The 20,409-nt window shown below is 42.9% G+C and overlaps 1 protein-coding gene across 37 annotated transcripts in view; it reads left to right on the top strand.

Moving 5' to 3' along the window:
* Nucleotides 1-4,600: 4,600 nt before the first annotated feature.
* Nucleotides 4,601-20,409, top strand: part of LOC132402627 (uncharacterized) — a 381,320-nt gene continuing 365,511 nt past the window's right edge. For 23 of the 37 annotated variants that reach the window (XR_009514994.1, XR_009514996.1, XR_009514991.1 and 20 more), the window contains exon 1: nucleotides 4,783-5,055. Coding sequence is in view for 1 of the 37 variants with exons in the window: in XM_059985544.1 (XP_059841527.1) it covers nucleotides 4,929-5,055 (127 nt within the window). In the remaining 36 variants the exon portion in view is untranslated. The other 14 variants (XR_009515018.1, XR_009515010.1, XR_009515011.1 and 11 more) reach the window with 5 other exon arrangements.

The following is a 20,409-nucleotide window of genomic DNA, read 5'->3' as shown; positions in this document are numbered from 1 at the left end:
TGTCCTGGCTCCAGCACAATGTAAGTGCCTCTAATTTCTTAGAAGTTTGTATACTTTGGATGGCATCTAAAACTTTGACAAACTTCTACAGTTGTGTGGTGGTGAGTATATTGACTGGTTTACCACATAGCCTGGTATAGAAACACCAATGCCCTTGAACAAAAATATCCTACAAAAAGTAGTGGACAAGGCTCAGTCCATCATGGCTAAAACCCTCCTCACCATTGAGGATATCTACAAGGAGCACCGTCGCAGGAAAACAGCAACTATCATCAGAGACCCCTGCTATCCAGGCCATGCTCTCATCTCGCTGCTGCTATCAGGAAAGAGGTACAGGAGCCTCAGGACTTTCACCACCAGGTTCAGGAACAGTTGTTATCCCATAACCATCAGGCTCATGAACAAGAGGGGATAACTTCACTCACCCCAGCTCTATGGATTCACTTTCAAGGTCTCTTCATCTCATGTTCTCTGTATTTACTGCTTATTTATTTATTTTGATTATTTGTGCATTTTTTTAATTTACTGTGAATGCCCAAGTAAATGAATCTCATGGTAGTATATGGTGGCTTATGTGTATGGATAATAAATTTACTTTGAACCTTGAAGATTTTTACTGAACCTCAGTAAATGTGACAATAAACTAATTCTATGTAAATTCCAATTTGTACATTAAGATTGCACTTGGCCAACCGTTGAGCACATCTACATGAAACACTCGTAGGAAAGCAACATCCATCTTCAGAGTTCCTCACCACCCAGGCCATGCTCTTTTCTCACTGCTGCCATCAGGTAGGAGGTACAAGAACCTCAGGATTCACACTACTAGGTTCAGGAACCATTACTATCCCACAACCATCAGGCTCTTGAACAAAAAGGGATAACTATGCTCACTTGTCCATCCATTGAGATGTTTCAACAACCAATGATCTCACTTTAAGGGTTTCTTATCTTGTTATCTTCTGTCCCTGTTATTTATTGCTGCTTATTCATATTTGCATTTGCACAGTTTGTTGTCCTTTGCATTCTGGTTGATCTTTTATTGATCCTGTTATAGTTATTATAGTTATTATTCTATAGATATGCCGAGTATGCCCGCAGGAAAACAAATCTCAGGGTTATATATATATATATATAGACATATGTTGACATATATGTACTTTGATAATATACTTTACAATCTACCTCATTGTCATCTTGCATTTTATTGCTCACCTGCACTGCGCTCTCTCAATAGCTATTACACTTTATTCTGTATTGCTATTGCTTTACTTTGTTTTAGCTCAGTGCATCATATTGTGACTTGATCTGTATGAATAGCATGCAAGACAAACTTTTCACTATAGCTGGATATACGTGACAAGAATAAACCAACACTCACATAAATATCATCTTCAGATCTTCTGAAGGTCTCTGTTCCTCTCAGCTCTAATATCTTGCACAAATTATAAATTTAATTACTCCATCATTAGTACCCATGTCTTTAGCTACTGAGATCTACATTTCTTCCCTGTATGTTAAACTAGTAATTGGTAAGTGGTTTGTGACTGTTATAGATACTGAGATACAGTGGAAAACTTTGTTTTACATGCCATCCATACTGATTATTTCAAAACACAAGTACAACAAGTTATTGCATGCTGTGACTGAACAAACTCACCAGTGAGACACGGAAGCTGGAGGATGTAGAAGTCTTTATTCAGCAAAATGAACAGCAGGCATCTTATTCGAGACACTCCTGGAAGAAGAGACCTACCTGACCCAATAATATACATGACATTTTTTAGGCTAAAGATCAAAGGTAACAGACAGACAGACAGACATACTTTATCGATCCCGAGGGAAATTGGGTTTCGTTACAGTCGCACCAACCAAGAATATTGTAGAAATATAGCAGTATAAAACCATAAATAATTACATAATAATAAGTAAATTATTCCAAGTGGAAATAAGTCCAGGACCAGCTCAGGGTGTCTGACACTCTGACAGGACAGTTCTATAGTTCTATATAGTTATATAGTTCTGTATAATATAGAACTATATATATATATATATATAGTTACATAGTTCTATAGTTACTGTACAATGTATCTACAATGCTCCCTTTGAATTACATATAGTTTTTAAACACCAAAAGTGAATGTTAATCCCCACTGATTCTGGGTAGCATTCATGCAAATCCAGGCATCTGACATCAAATGGAGTGTTTCTCTATTTGCAAACAACCCCAAAAAGCACATCCAGGAAAACCATTCTTCAGAGCTGCATTTTAAAATCAATCTACAATCCACATTAATGTCTGAAGACTGGCTACTGTTGTCAGAACTTACTATATACCATGACTCTTAGAATAATAAAAATTCTAAATATAGTGGTACAGACTAGAAAAGTGTAGTGCAGTTAAGCAAATAACTGTTTTATAAAGCATTGGTCAGATCACACTTGGAGCATCATGAGAAGTTTTGGGCTCCATATCTAAGAAATTATGTGCCCCTGAGGATTCTATAACCCTCTCTAAGGAACTCATGTGATCTTTGAAATGAAGACACACAACCTCTGATGGTGGTGAAGAGGAAATTGCAATGTAAACGCTGGAATTTCCTCACAAATTCTCTCGAACTTGCTTAAGATGCACCTTAAACAGATGCTTCTGATCAAGAGGCGGCACAGTAATGCAATGGTTAGTGCAACGCTTTACAGTACTGGCAAACTGGGCTCAATGCCTGCCGTTGCCTGTACATTCTCCCTGTGACCGCATGGATTTCCACCATGTGCTCCAGCTTCCTACCAGAGTCCAAAGACGTACCAGTTGGTAGGTTAATTGATCATTGTAAATCGTCCTGTGATCAGGCTAGGGTTGCTGGGCAATGAGGTTCAAAGGGCCAGATGGGCCTATTCCATGCTATGTCGCAACAAACAGACAAACAAATGACTAAATAAAAGAGCATTCAGCTCAGAGTGTCTATACACTGGCTGCCGTTCTCCACTTACTTTCCTTTCCATCACATGCTTATCAACCAAGAACTCATCGCAGGCAAAGCCCTCCCCACACTGAGCACAAGGAACGTTGCCACAATAAAATAGCATCCATTTTCAAGGAGCTCCATCATCCAGGCCATGCTCTCTTCTCATCACTACCATCATACAAGAGATACAGAAGCCTTAAGTGCCACGCCATCAGCTTCAGGAACAGCTATTACCCTTCAACTATCAGGCTGCTGAACTGGCATGAACGATTTCACTTACTTCAACACTGAACTGACTTTACAATCTATGGACTCACTTTCAAGGTCTCTATGACTCATGTCCTCAGTGTTATTTATTTATCTATTTATTTGTCTTTTTTATATATTTGCATATTGTCTTCTTTTGCATATTGGCTCTCAAACTTTCTGTGTAGTTTTCATTAATTCTGTTGTATGTCTTTGTTCTACTGTGTATGCCCACAAAAAATAAATCTGGGGGGTGGTATATAGTGGTGTCTATGGACTTTAATAATACATTTGCTTTGAACTTTGAACCACCCTGGGGATAACTTTTTCACTGAGGTTGGTGCGACTAGAACTTCTGGGTAGCAAGGTAGATTAACGGTTTATAGTATAACCGATTGGAGTTCAATTCCCACTGCTGCCTGTAAGGAGTCTGCACGTCCTCACATGCCCACATGTGTTCCCTTCGTGTTTCCTCCCGCAGTCCAATGAAATACCAGTTGGTAGGTTACTCGGTTATTGTAAATGGTCCTAATACTAATACTTGATTAATTAGCGCCTCTTCCCCAGGGCACCACTGCTCAGTACAAGAGGACATGGCTTTAAGGTAAGGGGCGGGAAGTTCAAGGGGGATATTAGAGGAAGGTTTTTACTCAGAGAGTGGAATGCACTGCCTGAATCAGTGATGGCAGCAGATACTCTAGTGAAATTTAAGACTACTAGACAGGTATATGGAGGAATTTAAGGTGGGGGGTTATATGGGAGGCAGGGTTTAAGGGTCGGCACAACATTGTGGGCTGACAGGCCTGTACTGTGCTGTACTAAGAATAGTAATCACATGTTCTATGTCCTGTGATTAAATTGGGGGTTGCTGGGCGGCATGGCTTGAAGGACTGGAAGAGCCTACTGCACTGTATGTCAATAAATAAATAGGTAGATTATCTCTCTAGATTATTTATCTATCAAGAAATATAGGTAGACTTCCTTGAAATATTACAATTGAGTCTTCATCTACCACTTGTACTGGTAGCTTATTCCACAGTCACACCACCCTCTGAGTGAAGGAGTTCTCCATCAGGTTTCCTTTAAATATTTCATCTTTCATGCTATCCCATGACCTCTAGTTCTAATCTCACCCAATGTGAGTAGAAAAAGCCTACTTGCATTCACCCGATCTATACCCTTCATAATTTTGTACACCTCTATCAAATCTCCCCTCATTCTCCCGCACTGCAAGGAATAGACTCCTAGCCTATTTAATCTTTAGCTGTAACTGAGGTCCTCAAGTCCCAGCAACATCATGTGCTGGGGAACCTTGGCAGAGTTGAGGGAGCTCTTTTAAATGCAAACTGCATGTTGCAAATGAACACATTCAGCTGCTTTCGCCTAAACTGGTTTCCCTCGCTCCAAAATAAATCATTAAGCGGTCTGACCTTGGCAGCTGTGAACACTGAGATATAACTGCAAGGTCACTGTTCCAAGAACAGGGTCCAGGGTATCATTTACTGATTACGAGGAAAGGACACAATCAGACCTGTGATCTCTTCCACTTCTGAAAACTGGGTATGTACTGGAATGCATTTGTACTTGGCAAGTATTTCACTGTAAATACACTCACACAGAGTTTACAGGCACTAGGAAAATGCCTCATTAGAGCTAATGAAGATGCTTTGACTTAGAAGAGATACTACGGTGGGTTATTGGTTCACACCACCTGGAATGGAGACTTCTACGCACGATCGCAAGAGGCTGCAGAGGATTGTAGACTCCACCAGCTTAATCATAAGCACAGCCCTCCACACCACGGAGGACATCTTTAAGAGGAGGTGCCTCGGAATCAAATCAGGTTTGCTATTGCTGACTTATGTGATGTGAAATTTGTTGATTTGCAGCAGCAGTACAGTGCAAAGATATCAAGTTATGATAAATTATGAAATAAATAACATTGAAAACAAGAAAAGAATAATGAGGTAGTACTCATGGGTTCATGGACTATTCAGAAATCTGATAGCGCAGGGAAAGAAGCTGATCTTTAATTATTGAGTGTATGTCTTCAGGCTCCTGTGCCTCCTTCCTGATGGTAGCAATGAGACGTGAGAAGAGGAAGGTGGCATCACTGAGGACTCTCACCATCTGGGACATGCTCTCTGCTCATTGTTACCATCAAGGAAGGAGATACAGGAGCCTGAAGACTCACCCTCAATGATCTAGGAACAGCTTCTTCCTCTCCAACATCAGATTTCTGAACAGTCCATGAACCCATGAACACTACCTCGTTATCCTTTATTTTGGAGTGTTTGTTTTTGTAAGCTATTGTAATTTTACACCTTTACACTCTATAATGTACTTCACATCATATTAGTAAACAATAATAAATCTGATTCTGGTTGTTGGAGACCAAACTCTTATTATTTAAATACAGTTCTTTACAGTTAGACACAGTTATTATTGAGATACAGTGTGGAGAAGGCCCCTCTGGACCTTTGAGCCACTCTGGCCAGCAATCGCCCAATTTAATCCTAGCCTAATCACAGTATAATTTATAATGACAAATTAATCTACCAAGCCGGTACGCCTTTGGAGTGTGGGAGGAAGTTGGAGTACATGATAGAAGGCCATGCGGTCACAGGGAGAACGTATAGGCAGTGGTGGGTATTGAACCCAGTTCCCTGGTACTGCAAAGTGTTGTGCTAACAACTACACTACCATGCCACCTCTTGATTGGAAGGATCTGTTTTAAGGTGCATCTTAAGCAAGTTCAAGAGATTTAGTGAGGAAATTCCAGAGTTTACATTATAACTTCCTCTTCATCATCAACAGAAGTTGTGTCTTCATTTCGAAAAGTCATGAGTTCCTTATAGAGGTTTATAGAATCGCCAGGGGTTGGATAAGATGGATTGCCATGCTTCGTTTCCTTGAGGGTAGAGGCTCTAAAACTAGAGGGCATGGGTATAAGATGAGAGGGAAAAGATTTAGAGGGGACATGAGAGGCGACATTTTCTCCACAGAAGGGGGTGAGTATATGGAATGTGTTACAGAGGAAGTGGTAGAAATGGAATTGATGGCTTTGCGACAAAGTTTGCTGATGATACGAAGATAGGTGGAGGGGTAGGTAGTGCTGAGGAAACAATGCGATTGCAGCAGGATTTTGACAAATTGGAAGAATGGGCAAAAAGATGGCGGATGGAATACAGAGTAGGGTAATTTATGATAATGCATTTTTAGTAAAAGGAACAATAGTGCAGACTATTATCTAAATGGGGAGAAGATTCAAACATCAGAGATGCGGTGGGACAAAGGAGTCCTTGTGCAAGACTCCCAGAAGATTAATTTACAGGTTAAGTCTGTGGTAAGGAAGGCAAATGCAATGTTGGCATTTATTTCAAGGGAAATAGAGTATGAAAGCAAGGAGATAATGCTGAGCCTTTATAAGATTCTAGTCAGGCTGCACTTGGAGTATTATCAATGATTTTGGGCCCCATCTCTCAGAAAGGATGTGTTGTCACTGGAGAGAGTCCAGAGGAGTTTCATGAGGATGATTCTGTGAAGGAAGGGGTTAACATATGGGGAGCTTTTGGCAGGTTTGGGCCTGTACTCACCAGAATTTAGAAGAAGGTGGGGGGAATCTCATTGAAAGCTACCGAATGATGAAAGGCCTAGATAGGATGGAAGTGGAGAGGATGTTTCCTATGGTGGGGGTATCCAGAAGTAGAGGGCACGGCCTCAAAATTGAGGTGTGACCTTTTAGAATAGAGATAAAGAGGAATCTTTTTAGCCAGAGAGTAGGGAATCTGTGGAATGCTCTGCCACAGGCTGTGGTGAAGGCCAAGTCCGTGGGTATATTTAAGGTGTTAGTCGATAGTTTCTTGATCAGTCAGGGCATCAAAGGATATGGCGAGAAGGCAGGTGTATAGGGTTGATTGGGATCTGAGATCAGCCATGATGGAATGGTGTGCAAACTTGATGGGCTGAATGGCCTAATTCTGCTCCTGCATCTTATGATCTTATGATCTAAATGCAAGTACAATATTTAGAAGACATTTAGACAGGTACTGTATAGGGAGCAGAAAGATGTAGAGGGATATGGGCTAAGAACACAGGCAGGAAGCACCATGGTCACCATAATCAAGTTAGGTCAAAGGGCCTGTTTCTGTGTTCTATAAATCTATAACCCTGTAACTCCAATTCTCTCCTTAAACCTCTCCATCTCTCTCTGTGCATTTAATTCTATAGTGTGAATTTAGTTGAGTTTTGTGAAGGATTGACAAGGGTAGGGTGATAGATGTTATCTACTTGGACAAATCAAGTTTGTGAGACACGGTCTCCACACCCAAAACCATGTGATCTACCCCAATCAGCCCTTGCCTTTCCAAATTTAGATGATCCTGTCTTCCAGTAATTTACCCACCAGTGATGTTTGGTCTGTTGTTCCCTGGCTTGTCCTTCTGAAATAAAGCCATCCTTTAACCTTCTGGTACCTTATCCAGATGAAGAAAGAGAAAAATCTCCGCTAAGGCCACAGCAATTTTTTCTCTTGCGTCCTACAATGTTCCATGATACACTTACAAGTCAATGTCAAAGTCTCCATCTGTTTTCCGATGCTGGCAGAGCAGGATTCCGATTCATAAGTACAAGAGATCCTTCAGATGCTGGAAACTTGTAAAGTTTGATTCAGCTTGGGCTTTTCTCTTCATAGTGAAGGAGGATGACTGGTAGTTTGATAGAGGTGTATAAGATGATAAGAGGCTCTTTCAGAGTCGACAGTCAGAGACCTTTTCCCAGAGTGATAATGGCCAATAGGAGAGGACATCAATATAAGGCGATTGGAGGAAAGTTTAGGGGAGATGTCAGAGGTAGGTTCTTTAACACAGAGAGTGATGAGTGCCTATACGCACTGCTGGGAGGCGGTGGTAGAGGCAGATACATCAGGAGATTTAAGAGACTCTTCCTATTATGAAGAAAAAGAGAGGGTTTTGGGCTGTGCAGGGGTAAAGGGTTTGATTGATTGTGGAGTAGGTTTATAAAACCATTAGACATAGGAGCAGGATTGGGCCATTTGGCCATCAAGTCTGCTCTGCCATTCAATCATGGCTGATCCTTTTTATCCCTCCTCTGCCCCACTCCCCGGTCTTCTCCTCATAACCTATGATGCCAGGTCCAATCAAGAACCTATCAATCTCTGCCTTAAATACACAGCCTCCACAGCTGCCTGTGGTAATAAATTCCACAAATTTACCTCCCTCTAGCTAAAGAAATTTCTCCATACCTCTGTTTTAAATGGATGCCCTTCTCTCCTAAGGCTGTGTCGTCTTGTCATAGACTCCCTCACCATGGGAAACATCCTTTCCACATTTACTCTGTCTAGGCCTTTCAACATTAAAAGGTTTCAATGAGATCCCCCTTCATCCTTCTAAATTCAAGCAAGTACAAACCCAGAGATATCAAACGTTCCTTGTATGATAACCTTTTCATTCCTGGAACCATCCTTATGAATCTCTTCTGGATACTCTCCAATGTCAGCACATCTTTTCTAAGATGAGGAACCCAAAACTATTCACAATACTCAAGGTGATCACATCCTTGCTTTTGTATTCTAGACCTCTTGAAATGGATGCTAACATTTAATTTGCCTTCCTCATCATCAACTCTACCTGCAAGTTAACTTTTAGCATGTTCTGCACAAGGATTCTTTGAATCTCAGATTTTTGTTCTTTCTCTCCATTTAGAAAATAATCCACACATTTATTTCTACTACCAAAGTGGATGACAATACATTTTCCAACATCATTTGCCACTTTCTTGCCCATTTTCCTAATCTGTCTAAATCCTTCTGTGACCTACCTGTTTCCTCAACACTACCTGCCCCTCAACCAATCTTCATATCATCTGTAAACTTGGCAGCAAAGCCATCAATTCCATCATCTAAATCATTGATCTATAGCATAAAAAGAAGCAGTCCCAACACCGATCCTTGCGGAACACCACGTCACTGACAGCCAACCAGAAAAGGATTATTTTATTCCCACTCACTGCCTCCTACCAATCATCCAATGCTCTAACCATGCCAGTAACTTTCCTGTAATACCATGGGCTCTTAACTTGGTAAGCAGCCTCGTGTGGCACCTTGTCAAAGGCCTTCTGAAAGTCCAAATATACAACATCCACTGCAACCCCTTTATCTATCCTACTTGTATCCTACTTAAATAGGTAACACAACCTTGTGGGCTGAAGGACTTATACTGTGCTGCACTGTTTATGTTCTATATCCCATGTACACTGTTTCCTCTGTGAGCTTCACGCGAGCAAGGAACGCGAATCATGTTTGTTATTGCTGACAGAAGTCGTGAATTTGCAGTAGCAGTACAGTGCAGGCACAACAAATTACTACAAATTACAATAAAAAATATAAAAAGTACAGTAAATAAGCAGTGCAAAAAGAGAGAAAAATGGTGAGGTCGTGTTCGTGGGGTCATGGACCATTCAGAAATCTGATGGCAGAAGGGAAAAGGATATTCCAGAAACATTGAGTATGTGTCTCCTATACCTCCTCCGTAATGGTAGCAACGAGAAGAGGGCATGTCCTGGATGGTCAGGTCCCCAGTGATGGAGGTCACTTCCTTGAGGCATTGCCTTTTGTAGATTTCATTGCACCTTGGGGTATACGACAAGAGTGTAATCTGAATATGAACCTGACACTTATTCCCACGTCTGACCTGCCTTCACGTCTTAGAATCGGAATCAGGGATGAGCTGATTATGACTGAGTTGTATGTCATGAAGTCTGAAGTTCATCAGCAGCAGTACACGGCTAGGAGGGAATCAGTTGGATCATTGTCCTTGCACCAGCTCTTCAAAACAAGCTCTCTCTCCCATTGGACTCATGGCCCCACCAGCTTGAAAAGACCCACAGACGTTTTCTCTCTGGGTGCGGGCCACTCTCCCTCGTTTTTTCAAGTGGCTGGGGACCCATGCCCACACGCCTGCCCAGCGGCCCTGAGGGTTGGCTCAGAAGACAGAAGGAGACTCGCGTTTGTCCAGTGCTGTGCAAGGCCTCAGCTCTCACATTCCAGAGCAGTTTATTGCCAGCAGACAAGGTCTGAGCACAGTTTGGTGCGCAACTTGGTACAGGGGTCACACCCCCTTCTCACTGCTACTGTCGGGCAGGAGGTGCAGCTGCCTCAGTGTTGGACAAGTGGCAGCCATAAAATGTCTCAACATTACATCCTCGATTTTATATCCTAGTCCTCTAAATAAGTGCTAACAGTACATTTGCCTTCCTTACTGCCCATAAATTGTTTATGGAGGCTCCCATAAATTGTTCTGTGGAGTGACCATGTTAACCTGCTTGAAGGACATTGAGGAACATCTGATTTTAACTGCTGTTCTTCAAAATATCGCACAGAGAACTCCTTCACTCAGAGAGTGGTGAAAGTGTGGAACGAGCTGTCAGTAGAAGTGGTGAATGCAGGTCTAATTGTAACACTTTTGAGAAGTTTTGATAGGTACGTTGATGAGAGGGGTATGGTGTGATATGGTCTGAGTGCAGGTCCATGGGACTAGACAGAAGACCAGGCCAGCAAGACTAGATGGGCTGAAGGGCCTGCTTCTGTGTTGTACTGCTCTATGACTTTATAAAATAGTGGAGGGGTATAGATAACATACAGGCAGAAGACATTTGGTGTAAATTGGCATTGTGTTGGTACAGACTCTGTGGGCCAAAGGTCCTGTTCCTATACTGTAGAGCTCTACGACTCTATGATCAAGTTTTGGGAGAACAGATGGGACCATGATTTTGTGCCTTATCGCAAGACAACCCCTTGGGTTTGGTGGTAAGGAAGGCTAATGTAATGTCAGCATTAATTTCAAGAGGAGCAGAATATAAATGCAAGGATGTAATACTAAGGCTTTTGAAGGTATTGGTTAGACCGTACTTGGAGTATTGTGAGCAGGTTTGGGTCTCTTATTTAAGAAAGGATGTGCTACCTTTGGAAAGGGTCCAGTGGAGGTTCATGCAAATGATTCTGGGAATAAAAGGGTTAATGTATTAATAGCACTTGATGCCTCTGGGCTTGTACTCACTGGAGTTTAGAAGAATGGGGGTGGAAACCTTATTGAAACCTATTGATTATTGAAAGGCCTAAATAGAGTGAACATGGAGAGGATGTTTCCTATAGTGGGGGAGACTAGGACCTGAGGGCACAGCCTCTGAATACAAGGACATCCCTTTAAAACAGATATAAAGAGGAATTCCTTTAGCCAGAGGGTGGTGAATCTGTGGAATTCATTGTCGTAGATGGCTGTGGAGGCCAGGTCATTGGGTATATTTAAAGCAGAGGTTGATAGGATCTTGATTAAACACGGTGTCAAAGTTTAAAGCAAGAAGGTAATGTTACAACTATATAGGACCCTGGTCAGACCCCACTTAGAGTACTGTGCTCAGTTCTGGTCACCTCACTTCAGGAAGGATGTGGAAACCATAGAAAGGATGCAGAGGAGATTTACAAGGATGTTACCTGGATTGGAGAGCATGCCTTATGAGAATAGGTTAACTGAACTTGACCTTTTCTCCTTGGAGCGATGGAGGATGAGACCTTTTCCCGGGCTTAAATGCCTAACATGAGAGAGCACAGTTTTAAGGTGCTTGGAAGTAGGTACAGAGGAGATGTCAGGGGTAAGTTTTTTACACAGAGAGTGGTGAGTGTGTGGAATGGGCTGCCGGCAATGGTGGTGGAGGCAGATGCAATAGGGTCTTTTAAGAGACTCTGGGATAGTTACATGGAGCTTAGAAAAATAAGGGGCTATGGGTAACCCTAGGTAATTTCTAAAGTTAGTACATGTTCGGCACAGCATTGTGGGCTGAAGGGCCTGTATTGTGCTGTAGGTTTTCTATGTTTCTGTGTTTTAAGACAGAAGAATGGGATTGAGTGGGATAATAAATCATCTACGGTGGAATGGAGAAGCAAACTGGATGGGCTGAACAGCCCATTTCTGGTCTTATGGTCTTTTTATTGTGTCGCATACCTCCTTCAATCAGTTGTCTGGATCTCAGGGCTGGGATTGTCATCCCTAACGTCATATCCTGGGAATTTCCTCTTCTCTCCCAGTGCTTGGACAGATGCTTCCTCATCCCCCACACCTTGCTATCTATTACATAACCAATGAGTTCAGTCATAAGCAGAAACTGAAGGTTTCTGAGGTCAGATTTCAGCATTAAAAGCATGTTGGTATGCTAGAAGCTCTTCAGAGAAAGGTTACTAGTCTAATGGCTGGGTTGCCTTATAAGGAAAAGTTGCCCGTACTCGGGATTTGGACCATCTGGAGTGTAGAGGAGTGAGAGGTGACTTCATGGAAACACCTGAATGTCCATCACAGGCAAAGCCTTTAGAAACATTTACGAGGAGCTCTGCCCTACGAAAACAGTATCCACCATCAAGGACTCACAGCGTCCAGGCAATGCCCTCTTCTCACTACTACCATCGGGCAGGAGATGCAGGAGCCTTAGGTCTCACATCACCAGTTTCAAGAGCAGTTATTACCTTACACCCCTCAGGTTCCCGAACCAGCGTGGGTAACTTCCTTCACCACTACTCTGAACTGATTCCGTGACTGACAGACTCACGGTCAAGGGCTTTGTACAATTCACGTTCTCAGTATTATTTTTGGTTTGCACATTCTGTCCTCAAATACACTTTGGTTGTACATCAGTGTTTGTTTATGAAGAGTTCTCAGTAAATTTTATTGTAATTATTTTGTTCCTGTAAATGCTTGCTAGAAAATTTATTTCAAGGCAGTATATGGTAACATATTTTGATAAGAAATTTACTTTGAACATAGACTAGAATATAAATGCAAGGATGTACATTTATATTCTTGTCTAGGGTTGGTCAGACAACATTTGGAATACTGCCAGCCATTTTAGGCCTGTGCCTAAGGAAAGATGTGCTGGCATCGAAGAGGGTTCAGAGCATGTTCACAAGTTTTATGCTAAGAATGAAGGCTTAACATATGAGGAGTGCTTAATGTCTCTGGGCCAGGCTGCAGCAATGGAAAAGAGTACAGTTGACATTTCAACCCAAAATGTCAACTGTACTCTTTCCGTAGAGGCTGCCTGGCCTGTTGAGTTCATCCAGCAGTCTGTGTGTGTTGTTGGGATTTCCAGCATCTGCAGACTTACTTTTGTTTGAGAGATGAGGAGGAATTTTTTCAGCCAGAGGGTGGTGCATCTGTGGAACTCATTGCCACAGAGGGGGCTGATGCGAGTCGTTGGCACATTTAATGTGGAGATTAATAGGAGTTTGATCAGTAAGGGGGTTAAGAGTTATTGGGAGAAGGTGGGAGTATGAGTTTAAAAATCTACCAAGATTGAGTGGAAGAACAGACTCGGCGTGTTGAAAGGAATGAGTCTGCTTCTATATCTTATGGCCTTATTTATTTAGAAAAACAACGCAGACCCTTCCAGCCCTTTGAGCAGTGTTGCCCTAACACCCCTGATTTAACCCTAGCCTAAATCACAGGATAATTTACAATGACAAACTAACCTACATCTTCAGACATGGAGAGTACGTACACACTCCTTACAGATGATGTTGGAATTGAACTCAGGACTCCGACACACGGTGCTGTAATAGTGTCGAGCTAACTGCTACACCACTGTGGCTTTTGTACAGTCTTGAACGATGTTGACAGGGTGGAAGTGGAGAGGATCTTTCCTTGTGGGAGAATCTAAGCTAGCGGGTCACTGTTTAAAAATATAGGGGTTCATCAACTTAAGACAGAAATAAGATGAATATTTTCTCTCAGAGCCTCTGGAACTCTCTTCATTGAAAGGATTAGAAAGCAAAGCCTTGGAACATTTTTAAATAGAGGGAGACAGATTCTGGAAAAACAAGGGGTGGGAAGGTTTATATAGATGGAAGGGAATACAGAGTTGTGATTACACTGAAATCAACTGAGGTCTTATTAAAAGGGCTTCATAACACATTCCTGCTTCTGAATTGTTGCATTCATATTGGTAAACAATACAATTTAGATTAGAAAATTTCTGTGAGAGGAAGATAACGAAACTTGGTATTTTAATGTTCAAAAATTCAGGGTCAGTTTATTATCAACATAAAAATATACCATATATCATATACCACCCTGAGTTTTATTTTTCTTGCAGGCATAATAAATCTATGATAGAATAATAATAAGCATAATAGACTCAATTGGGTGGCGGGGTGGAGGTATGTCTCTATCAAAGGAGGTATAAGGCTCTCCTTCCCTTGGTCACCCTTGGGTAAAGTGTAGCCCCTGCTTAGCCCCCCACCCCCAGATCAGGGTCACATGAAGTCATGGGAGCAGGTTGTGGATGGTCGTATGAGCAGCTGGTGCATATCACAAGTCCTGGTTGTGCGACCACTGATGCCAGGCAGACTCTGACACCTGAAGAGTATTGATAATGGCTGGGGTCACCCGTCTTATTCCTTAAGGTTGCTATAGCTGGCAGTAGTAATGGAGACAAGTTCCCACTACCTATTAAATGCTCCCAATGGGGTGCATCTCAAATAACCTTCGACAACCAAGTCCAGCTCCTGGCCTTCACGTGTGGCTTAAGTACTAAGCCTGGCAGAACCATTTCTACTGACAGCAGAAGGGGCAAAGGCAGGTTACTGGCACCTTAAAACCAGTTGCTTTGGGCAGATGGGTCTTGTCAGCCGTGGTTGGCAGCTCATCAAGAAGGAAAACTCTGATCCCAAACCTCCGCTGCCTTGTGACTATACCCACTCAAGGGGAAGGTTTTTGGAGTAAACACCAAGAAAAAATCTGGAGCTGGACCCTATGGCAGTCTTACATTGTTAACTGGCAACTGTTGTGACACTGTTGGTGCCAAATTGAATCGGTCTCTGCCATTCCTTAAGGTTTATCAGATGCGTGCAGAGGAGGAGTTTGCTACATAGGCAACAGCTTGCTCCCCATGTCATACTGCCCAGGCTTACTGATCTAGATAGTCTGTGGCTGACTCTGACCGACGGAGGCCTCACCCACACGCTCACCCGTCTTGTAAAGCAACTGGCTACAAGGAAATGGCAAAACATTTCTCTCAAAAAATTTGCCAAGAACAATCATGATGATGGAAAGATCACCTGTGTCACACAATGAGCACAGGGAATCAAAGGAAGACTGCACCAAGTCAGGTGGACAAACAGTGTGCAAAAGGATGCAAATACAAAAAGAAAGAAATAATGATAATAATAAGTAAGCAATAAATATCAAGAATACGAGATAAAGAATCCTTGAAAGTGAGTACATACTTTCCTCTCAAGGAAGACGACCCAAGGCTGCTCTGTTGAATGTATGATTACCAAGTAGAACACAATCCATCATGGGCACATCTCTCCTCACCACTGACAGCAGCTAAAGCAGGTGGCATCTTCATCAGGCAAGCATGCTCCCTGACACAACCCTATATTCCTCTGTGTTGTCTCGATTCACAATTGGGGGCCATTCATTGGCGCCAACCTCTGGAGGCCCGAAGATGGCCTGGCCTGGGGTTGGAGGGTGTGTGTGTGTGTGTGTGTGTGTGTGTGTGTGTGTGTGTGTGTGTGTGTGTGTGTGTGTGTGTGTGTGTGTGTGTGTGTGTGAGAGAGAGAGAGAGAGCGTGGGGGGCGGTGGGGAGCGGGGGGGGAATGGGTTTGCTTTCCTGCTGAGCATTGTGAGCATGCTATGTTGGCGCCAGACTGTGTGGTGATACTTGTGGGTTGCCCCCAGCACACCTTTGGGTAAGTTGGTTGATAACCCAAGCAATGCATTACACTGTATGTTTCGATGTTCATGTAATAATTAAATCTGAATCTGAATCTATTGATAAAGATCCCCACCAGCCAGCTCATCTCATCTTCACACTGTCACTATCGAGCAGACACTGAGGCTGGTGAATCTGTGGAAGTCATTGTCATGGACAGCTGTGGAGGCCAAGTCAATGAGTATATTTAAGGCAGAGGTTGATAGGTTCTTTATTAGTCGGGTGTCAAAGATTTTGGGAGAAGGCAGGAGAATAACAGAGATAATAAACCATCCGTGATGGAACGTGTGGTGCTTGGCCAAGTGGTTAAGGTGTTGCACTAGCGACCTGAAGGTCGTGAGTTCAAGCCCCAGCGTCTTGTGTCCTTGAGCAAGGCACTTAACCACACATCGCTCCAGTCCACCCAGCTGAAAATGGGTACCAGGAAAATGCTGGGGGGTTAGCTTCACGATAGACTGGCGTCCTATTGGTCTCGTACTCTCAATCGCTTCACGCCATGGAAACTGGCATAAGCTCCGGCCTGATGAGTCTAAAAGGCTCGGGACAGACTCCAACTTTAACATGATGGAATGGTGGAACAGTGGTCCAAATGTCCAAATTCTGCTCCTGTGTCTTATGGTCTTAAGGAGCAGATGTACATGTGTATCTAATAAAGTGGCCACTGAGTGTATCTCTATTCTTCTTCACTTTGTCTGCCAGAACAACCTCCTGTCCTCAGCTGGCCCTACGGAATGATGACGTGGTCCAGAGTTTCATGAATTCCCACCAAGAAATGACTCAGAAAGATAGATCTCTGGCCGTGTCAGCACCAAACAGTGATGTCTCTGCAGACGCAGGCTGTCTGTCTGCTGGGGAGCCATCTCAGGCACACCCTGAACCCAGTGTTATGCAATCCTCCTGCCTCTGAGTGAACTCACAGCCAAAGTAGACAGGGCGGGCATTTCCTGCCTCAGTCCTGGTGAGAGAGAATCCCACAGCAGTGAGGTGAGGCCATCTGGCCCATTGTGTTTGTGATAGCATACTCTGGAATTCTGCTTTATTTTATTTAGAGATACAGTGCAGAATTACTGCTGTCAATATAGTGCCAAAATACCCCTTCCCCAAAAAAATTGCAAAAGAAGGTTTTATGGTCATTTACACAAAATACTCTGCAGATGGGATGAAAGCAACACGCACAACACGCTGGGGGAACTCAGCAGGTCGGACAGCATCTGCGGAAACAAACAGTCAACGTTTAAGCCCAAAGTGTTGACTGTTGGTTTCCACGGATACTGCCCGACCTGCTGAGTTCCTCCAGCATGTTGTGCATGTTGCTTTTGTGGTCATTTCTTGCACTTTCAGACATACTGAACAACATATCAAAAGTTGGACAGAAACGGAGCACGGGTAAGCAAAAAAAAAATCTAACCTTAAAAAAAATGGCCGCCGGTGAAAAGAATTGGACCTATACCTGTCTTATTTTGCTATATTTCACTGTTTCTAACAATGGTAGTGCCATAATTGTGGTATAAAATGTGAATGGGAATACCAGCAGGGTGTGTTTTATTGCCAGAACTATGAACTATTATTTCATGATATTGCATCGTGGGTCAACTTACCAGCACACGGTAGGAATTGCTAGGGCACCTGTTGCGTCCGATTGAATGGGGTCATGGGAGATGCATCTCAGTGCCATCTCAGCTCACTTGCTGACATTCGGGGCCACTGGCCAGCTGAATGATCTGAAGTCGGCTCGTCTCTATCTCCAGAAGATGCATGCATTGGAGGATGACAACCCTGAGGTTCATCAGATGTTCCAGCCTGGGTTCCCTGTAATCCGACGCAGCAGCCAACACTGGGCTGGCCTTGGCTCTGATCTTATGATAGAACAGACACTAGTGCGCTCACTAAAAAGCCAAGGGGGCCTAACGCAACGAAGTGGGATGTCAGAGCACCAGAGAACAGTTTGGATTATACCTTCCACTGTGTCATCCTCTTACAGCCTTGCCATGCAAGAACTGACCGCAAATAGTTACACAACAGGTGAACAACATAAGGAGTTGTCCACCTCCAGAGTGAGTAGAGATGTGGCTGACCTTGAAAAAGTCACAGCAAAACTGGACTGTTTCATTTTCGGATGATAAATCATTGGACAACATCATCACAGAAGTTTATGCAAATGAGGATGTCAATGTACATGACCTTTTCGCAATAGGAAATGACATAGTTAGCAAGATGGACGGACACTTTGTTCTCTTGTATTCGCACAAAAGGGATTCGAAGGTCGAGACACTAGCATCCAGCAGGGCAGTCAAAGTTGCTGAAGACCGTACCATAGCTCCAGCGTCGTTCTTCCAGTGTTTCCTAGTTGCGTCACAGACAGGTGATGTCCAGCTAGCTGAAGTGATGAACTATGAACTCTGCCCATATCCGATGTCTTTGTTTGAAGCAAAGAACATCTTGCGTCAGCTGGATAAGCTACAACAGGCAGAAGCGATAAAGAACTATGTCACCTCCAAATCAGACAATGCTGTCACACAGATGGTCCCAGTGAGAGATCACTATGTTCTAGATGGGGGATCACTTCTGCTCCACTTAAAATGGATGGAAGGGTGCACCTACAGTTCAATTGCAGATGACTACGCCTCATTCACTGTCCAACTTTTGATATGTTGTTCTCCACATCGAATAGTACAATAAACTATTCACCAATGTCACTAAGTACAATAAGGCTATTCTGGCCCTTCAAGCCACACCACCCAAAAACCCCTGATTTAACCTTAGCCTAATCACGGGACAACTTGCAATGGCTGATTAACCTACCGACCAGTACGTCTTTGGACTGTGGGATGAAATTGGAGCACCTGGAAGAAGGTGCAGATTCCTTACAGATGATGTCAGAATTGAACTCTGAACTCTGATGGCCTGAGCTGTACCACTAACCGCTCTGGTACCATGGCGCCCAAGTGCCTGGAGAAAAGCCACGTGGTCAAGGAGAGAATGTACCATCTCATAGAATGGACTTACAGCGCACGACGCTGTGCTGACCTTTTAACCTACTCAAGATGGGTCTAACCCTCTCCGCCTACATAGCCCTCCATTTTTCAATCATTCATGTGCCCACTAAGAGAATAGACCTGTCTCTACCATCACACCTGGTAGAGTGTTCCACGCACTCACCCCTTTTTAAAAAACCTGCCTCTGACATCTCACTCTGGACTTACAGTACCTCCAATCACCATAAAATTGGGCCTCTTGGTATTAGCCATTTCCAGCCTGGGAGAAAATCTCTGGCTAACCACTTGATCTATACCCCGTATCCTCATGTACACTTCTATCAACTTGCATTTCTCCAAAACATAAAGCCCTATCTTTCCTTATAAAGCATGCTCTCTAATGAACTTACAGACATTTGTCTATCATCCATGTGTCTATCTCAGAGCTGCTTAAATGTCTCTAATGTACACGCATCTACCATCACCCCGGCAGTGTGTTTCCTACATTAAAAAAATATAGAGTTCTTACTGTGATTTTTTTATGTATTGCTCTGTACTACTGCTGCAAAACAACAAACTTTATGACAAATGTTAGAGATAATAAACTTAATTACGATTCTGATTTTAAAAATATTATTGGAACAATTTGTCTTCTTTTGCACATTGGTCATTTCGGAGTGTTTATTTATGTATAGTTATTCATATAGTTATTGTATTTGCTTATTTTCCTGTGAATGCCAATAAGAAAATGAAACTCAAGGTAGTATACAGGGATATACACATACTTTGATAATAAATTTATTTGACTTTGAAAGGTTGTTCTTTCTTTGATTAATGATCCACCAGTCAACTGGAATCTGTTTTGTATACAAAGCACCAAGACCATAAGATCGTAAGGCATAAGAGCAGGGTTAGACTATTTGGCCCATTGGGTCTGTTCTGCCGTTCCATCATGGCTGATTCATTATCCCTCTCAACTCCATTTTCCTGCTTTCTCTCCCATAACCTTTGACACCCTCATTAATTCTGAACTTATCAACTTCCACCTTAAATATACCCATTGAATTGGCCTGCATAGCCATCTGTGGCAATGAATTCTATAGATTCACCACCCTCCGACTGAAGAAAATTTTCCTCATCTCTGTTCCAAAGTACTTCACCCACTGTGAAGAAGTTTGGGGCATCCTGTAAGATGCTGAGGTGTTTCAGCAGGGTGGAGTGTTGCGCATCATAGGGGTTAAAAAGCAAACAGCTGGAAAAACACATGGGGTCAGGCAGCAGCCTTAGAGGGAAGTGGATCCGTTCACCCAGTCCCGATGAAGGATCTCGACCTGCAATGTCATTTGTCCATTTCCCTCTACAGGAGCTGTCTGACCCACTGATTTCCTCCAGCAGCAAACAATCCACTCTGGGATCTCAGTGAGTCAAACAGCATCTTCAGG

Source organism: Hypanus sabinus, chromosome 12 (genome assembly GCF_030144855.1).
Source record: "Hypanus sabinus isolate sHypSab1 chromosome 12, sHypSab1.hap1, whole genome shotgun sequence".
NCBI lineage: Eukaryota > Metazoa > Chordata > Chondrichthyes > Myliobatiformes > Dasyatidae > Hypanus > Hypanus sabinus.
This window is presented reverse-complemented; position numbering and strand designations above follow the sequence as displayed.